Raw genomic sequence first — 6,224 nt, 5'->3', positions numbered from 1 at the left:
CAATGCGTGTGCTTTCCTTCTGGTCCTGGGCTGTTGGAGGAGCCAGCACTCAGGGATTGGCCTTCCCACATCAAGTGGTGCTTCTGACAGGACAGGCCTTGCGTGGCCTGTTACACTGAGACGCTCGCTTGGCTTCCTGTGGGGTAGAGGGCTTCTCTGACTCATCCCTGTGAGAAGATTTAGCTTCACTTAGGACGCCTCCTCACCAGAGCCCACAGGACCCAGCCCCAGAGCTCAGGGTGCAGATGCAAGGCCAGGTTCCCCCACATGAGGCTACTCAGTAACCACCCCCCGAATGACTTGATTGGTGGCCTGGATGTAGAATGGGATGAAGACAGGGATGGAGGTTGGAGAGGGTGCGTTATTTTCTTTCTATTTTTCTTCCCTTTTCTGTTTTCTAAAGAAGATATGTGCTCTCAGAAAATTCAGACAATATAGAAATCTGTACAGAAGAAAATTAAAGGCCCTGGCTGGGTAGCTCAGTTGGTTAGAATGTCATCCCAATACACCAAGGTTGTGTGTCAGGGCCTCTGGTTAGGGCACATACAAGAAGCAACCAATGACTGCATAAAAGTAAATGGAACGAGTCAGTGTTCCTCCCTCTCCCTTCCCCCTTTCTTCTCTCCCCCCCCTTCCTCTCTCTCTCTAAAATCAGTAAATAGAAATAAAATATCATAGTTAAAAAATTAAAATCCCTCAAATAATTCCATTCCAAGAAAACTATTGTCCATCTTTTGGTGAACAGCCTTCCAGCCGGTACATCTACATGGATAATCAGATGCAGGGACAACTTTGCGTATGTGGGATCACACTGTTCCCACTGTTTTGCAGCCAACTTTTCCTCAGTGAATAGTGTGTCATGAAAATCTCTGCATGCCATTTTTTTCAAAAAGAACATTTCCTTTTCGTGGCTGCATAGTATTCCAGTTTATCGCTACTACTCTGGTTATAATGACTATGTTTATTATGTGGATGGGTCATTTATTTGACCAGTTCTTAAAGGGGCTTCTTCAGGGTCTCAGCTTGGAATCCACCTCTCTCTTGGGCCGTGAGTCTCCTGCAGTGAGCTGAGGCCTCATGGGAGCTGGAAAATACTCTGGCTTTGTTTACGAAGCTGTTTACAGAAATCAGGAGTGGGACTCAGGTTGGCAGCTGTGGCTGTTTTAATGCAACTGACATTTAGGGGGGGCCTCCTACGTGTGAGTCACTGTGTGAGGCACTTCAGGATGCATTTGTGTAGAGAGGCATAGCTACCCACACACACACACGCACGCACACGCACACGCACACGCACATGCACTTATAGCCTGAAGGGGGAGGAAGCCTGAGAGAGGAGCATGGGAGGAGGTGTCTGAGGACCTGAGCTCCAGTCCTGACTTTGCAGGTCACTCCTCACGAAGCTGTGAGAACATGCCGCCCCGGCCTCTGTAAACACAGGGTTGAACCAGCTTATCTGTGAACTTGGAAGGGGTGGTGGGTGGGGAGTGGCATCTTTATTTTCACTAACCTCTAATTGAAATGTAGCCTTTTCTTCATTTAGGAATGCAGATGACCCACAATTGTGTTAATAATACCTGTGACTTTTTCAAAATAAAAGCCATAGATTCCTTTATATCACATGGCAATTGTGGCTGATACTTCATCATTACTTCAGATTTCAGTGGCCATGCAACTCCCCAGCAGGAGTTATTTCATGTGTTAACAAAGAAGCGCATCCATTCCTAAATCACACATTTGGTGGTTTGTTTTTTTTAAATTTTTGATAATTTTCTCATCATAACTGGTTTCATTTGTAATGCCTACGTATGTTACTTTATGTATTTAAGAACCTTACTGTGAGGAGTCTATCCACTGCCTTCACAGAGCTGCCCAAACAGTCCCTGGGTTAAAAGAATAGAAAAAGGAGGTCTCGTAGGGGCCTCCTCAGTCTAATGCTGTGCATTCTCTCTGGTGCCCTCAGCAGAAGGGTGGCCACCCCACACTACCTTTCCGCCAGTCATCCACTCAATGGAGAACCTTAGAAAGCACCTGCTACATCCCAGGCACTAGGTGCAATTAAAGTCATTGGTTCCACCACCAGTTAAACACCTACTATGTGCAGAGCCATTGACAGGCACCTGGCTGAATGTGGGAGGGAGATGGTCCCCACCTTAGTGAGACCCTGGCCTGATGGAGGAGGCAGGGACTCCACCCCAGGGAGCTCCTGGTGTGCTCAGGGCAGCTCTGGCCCCTGCCTTGGCAGAGGAGACGGAGCCTTTACTGTGTAGGCTTAGATTGGCTTCATTGAGAAAATTTGCAAGGGGGAGATCAGATCTCCATGTCCTATGGCTGTGGCTCTAGTTTAGATCTGAAGAAGGACATTCAACCCAGGACTTGAGCAGCGGACACCCAGCCCCAGTTTCTCAGGTAAGCCGGGCCTGCTCCTCGCTGGATTCCAGCGTTGATCCTCTCCCCACATCTCTTGTTCAGACACCATCTGGCTACACATCCGCTCAGAAGGCCAGTGGACAAACAGGCTCTATGAGTCCTTCAGGGTATCAGACCCAGTGGACTGTGACTCCAAGAGACTGTCGAGGAGTTTGAGAATGAGAAGGAGCCAGAGGAGGCCCCAGGTAGGTGCTATGGGGAAGGAAGGGTCCACCATGGAGGCCAACCCATGGGGACCAAGTTGCCTTCTGCCCAGTTGGTGGCACCAGTGGCTGAGCAGCAGCGTGCACACTGGCTGAGAGGCAGTGTGAGGACCACGGCAGCTCAGCATTGTGTGGTCTAAGAGCCTTCTCAAGTCTTCAGCCCCTCAGTCCTCCCCAGTCTGTGCCCTCCATTATAAGGTGGGGGACAATGAAAAGAGAGGGAAAACTGAGATCAGAAAAACTCACCTCTGCGTCTCTGCTCCAGCACTTGCTAACTGTATGGCCATGGGCTCGTCCTTTAACCTTGCTGAGTCCTGGGTTGTTCACTTACGAATTGACTTCCCTTTCTCACATGGTTCTTTTAAAGGGCCAGTGGAATGAATGCCTGTAAAGTATTGAGTGACCTGGGCAGCATGGTCCAGATGGACCATTCATCATCACCATCAACACCACCCACATTAGCATCAGCGTTGTTGTTTTTTTGTTTTTTATTTTAATATATTTCTTTATTGATTTCAGAGAGGAAGGAAGAGGGAGAGAGATAGAAACATCAATGATAAGAGAATCATTGATTAGCTGCCTCCTGCACGCCCTACTGGGGATCGAGCCCGTAACCCAGGCATGTGACCTTGGCCAGAATCGAACCTGGGGCCCTTCAGTCCACAGGCTGACGCTCTATCCACTGAGCCAAACTAAGGCATCAGGGTTGTTTTTTGAACCTGGATAAAATCCACAAGCCTTCCGAGTTGCCAGTGCTTGGGGCACATAGAGGCTCGGTGGGGTTTGGTAGGAATACATAGAGATCAGAGCGGCACCTGAGGAAGAATAGATGAAGGAGATGGAGGGCGCCTGAACACTTAGTGGGCTGTACCGCCAGGCTGCAAACCCTGCGGAAGGTCAAAAGAAGAGAAGCCCCCAGGCCTGGCCCTGCCCTGCCTGGCCCTGGAAGGATTTGAAGTCCAGGGGGAAACCAGGGGGAATCCTGCCCGGTCAGACCAGAGAGCCCTCCTGCAATGGTGCCCAGAGCAATGCTTTGGGAAATGGAGGGGCAGGTAGAAATGAGAGAGCATTGTCTACTGTTAACCAGGGGAAACTTCCTGAAGGAGGAAGCTGCCTTTTGAAGCCAGGTGAGTTATGGCACACCGGGAATTGTTAAAAGCTGTGTTTCCTCTGGGACCTGACACACCTCTGACAAGAAATACATCGGCACAATCTTTCTGGCGGGCAGTCTGGCCACAAGTGGCAGCATTTTAAATATCTATACCCACTGGCCCAGCAATTCCATTTTCAGGGATTTATCCTAAAAAGCTAGTTGGGCAGGTGCACAAGAATACCTTAAGCACCTTCTTCATTCATTCATTCATTTAGCAAACATTTATTGAGCATAGCACCTACTATTTCCTAAGTACTGTACTAGATGCTGGAGACATATCAGTGAGCAAGGCAGATACATTCACTGCTTATGTTCTGAAGAGACAGCCAATAAACAAACAAAATAGATACAGTGTCAAGTGATAATAAATGCTATGGAAACAAATCAAGATAAAGCAGCAATTTTCAACCTTTTCATATCATGTCACACATAAGCTAATACTAAAATGCTGTGGCACACAAAAAATGTATTATATTTTTTGGTGATCTGACAAAAAGAGGTATAGTTTTGATTGGTTTACAAATAATAATAATAGTAATTACCTACCCTCATTGTTCCAAAGTAACTTTTAAAAAAAACAAGTGTTTATAAGAATTTCTGGTACCAAGAATTAACCAGTCAGATGCAACCTGATTATTCAACATGACTAATAAAATGCAACACTATTGTATGATCTATATATTTGTTTTAAAACATATTTTTATTGATTCAGAGAGGAAGCAAGAGGGAGAGAGATAGAAACATCAATGATGAGAGTGAATCATTGATCTGCTGCCTCCTGCACGCCCCACACTAGGGATCAAACCTGGAACCCAGGCATGTGCTCTTGACTGGAATTGAACCCGGGACCATTCAGTTCACAAACCAGCTAGGCTATAATCTATATATTTATGGTTCAAGACAGGGCATTCACATCTGACTGCTATTGTTGTGTTGGCTATTGTCATTTTTTTATTCGGCAGTCTAAGAGAAAAGAGGTCTGTGCCCCTAACTAAATACTCAGGTATTGCATATTTTAAAAATTCTTGCAGCACACAGGTTGGAAATCGCTGGAGTAAAGGATAGAGATGGAAAAGGTGCTATTTTGTATATGGTAGTTGTTAACAATAATGAGGAAATAAGGATAATCAAAATTCCACAATAGGAAAGTAGCAAAATAAGTTACCGATCACCCTTATAATGGAATATAGGTCCCTAAAAAAAGATATGTACTGGAAAGCATGGAAACCTAGTTAAGATATAATAAAGTGGAAAAGCCAGATTACAAAGCAGTATGTTCCATTTATGTAAGAGAGAGAGAGAGAGAAGTGAGAGAGGAGTGAGAGAGGAGTGAGAGAATGTGTGTGTGTATGTGAGAGAGAGGAAGTCTAGAAGGAAATAGAGAAAATGTTTAAAGAAGTCATATTACCTGATTCAGGTCCCTTTTCACTTTATTCGTTAGCATTCTGTCATATCTGAATCTTTAAAACGAATGTATTACTTTTGTGATTTAAATAATAAAACAATTCCTATTTTGAAACCAAGAAGGATTTGCAGTCCCTGCCTATTTATTCCAAGGCCGTGGCACAGGGAGCAGCGGTGTCCAACAAGGACGTCAGTGTGGAGCTGATATCCTACAAATGCCAGGGAGCCCTGTGCCCGGGGGGCGCAGGCCCGGGGCACACGGGGACACAGGCCGGGACCCAGGCGCGGTGCGAAGCCCCGGCCAGCAACCGGGTTCTGGTAAGTGGTCGGGCTGAGGAAGCCGGGCTGGAGGCTGGGGAGCCAGTGGTTTGTACCCCCCGGGGGAGGGAGGGTCCTTGGAACTTGGAAGAGAGGGCCTCACGGGCAGCTACCTGCAGGAAGACCTCACATTTCCCGGTGTTTCTGCACAGCCATCTGCAGCCCACCCTCATCACTTTTGCCATATTCACTTCCCACCATAGTATTTCCTACCTCACACTTCCCTTTGTTCCCAACATTACTTCACACTGACTTGTATTTAAAAAGGACTCTCCTGATGGCTACTGCTAGTGGGAACCGATATCCTCTGCCAGAACCAGACAGTAGCTCTAAGAGTAAAAACAATGTTATTAGACTCTTATCAGATGTCTCTGCCTGCCAAGGCTCGGAGCCTGAAGCTGCACTCCACTGCTCTGCCCATTCTCTCTCTCTCTCTCTCTCTCTCTCTCTCTCTCTCTCCCTCCCCCCCCCTCCTCATTTTGTTAAAAGAAAAAAAAAGAGGAGGGATTAGTAAATGCTAAAGACATAGAAATGATAATGTAGGGCTTTCTCTTTGCAATCAGGGATTAAAAAACACAGAAAGGTCTAGGTCTCTCACAGTGTATCTCCCAAAGTCACCAGAAGTACTTCACATCCCACACGTGGGGAACGCAGCATTCCGTCTCCTCAGGCAAAGGTGCCGTGTGAAGAACACTGGCCAGGCCCCAGGACCAGGCTCT

The 6,224-nt window shown here is 46.8% G+C and overlaps 1 protein-coding gene across 1 annotated transcript in view; it reads left to right on the top strand.

Moving 5' to 3' along the window:
* Window positions 1-6,224, top strand: part of NOX5 (NADPH oxidase, EF-hand calcium binding domain 5) — a 29,589-nt gene that overhangs the window by 13,046 nt on the left and 10,319 nt on the right. Inside the window, exon 9 of the mRNA XM_006758386.2 lies at window positions 2,470-2,612. Within this exon, the coding sequence (XP_006758449.1) occupies window positions 2,470-2,612 (143 nt within the window). The remainder of the gene's footprint in view (window positions 1-2,469; window positions 2,613-6,224) is intronic.

This window comes from Myotis davidii, unplaced genomic scaffold (assembly GCF_000327345.1).
Source record: "Myotis davidii unplaced genomic scaffold, ASM32734v1 scaffold673, whole genome shotgun sequence".
NCBI classification, from domain to species: Eukaryota; Metazoa; Chordata; class Mammalia; order Chiroptera; family Vespertilionidae; genus Myotis; species Myotis davidii.
This window is presented reverse-complemented; position numbering and strand designations above follow the sequence as displayed.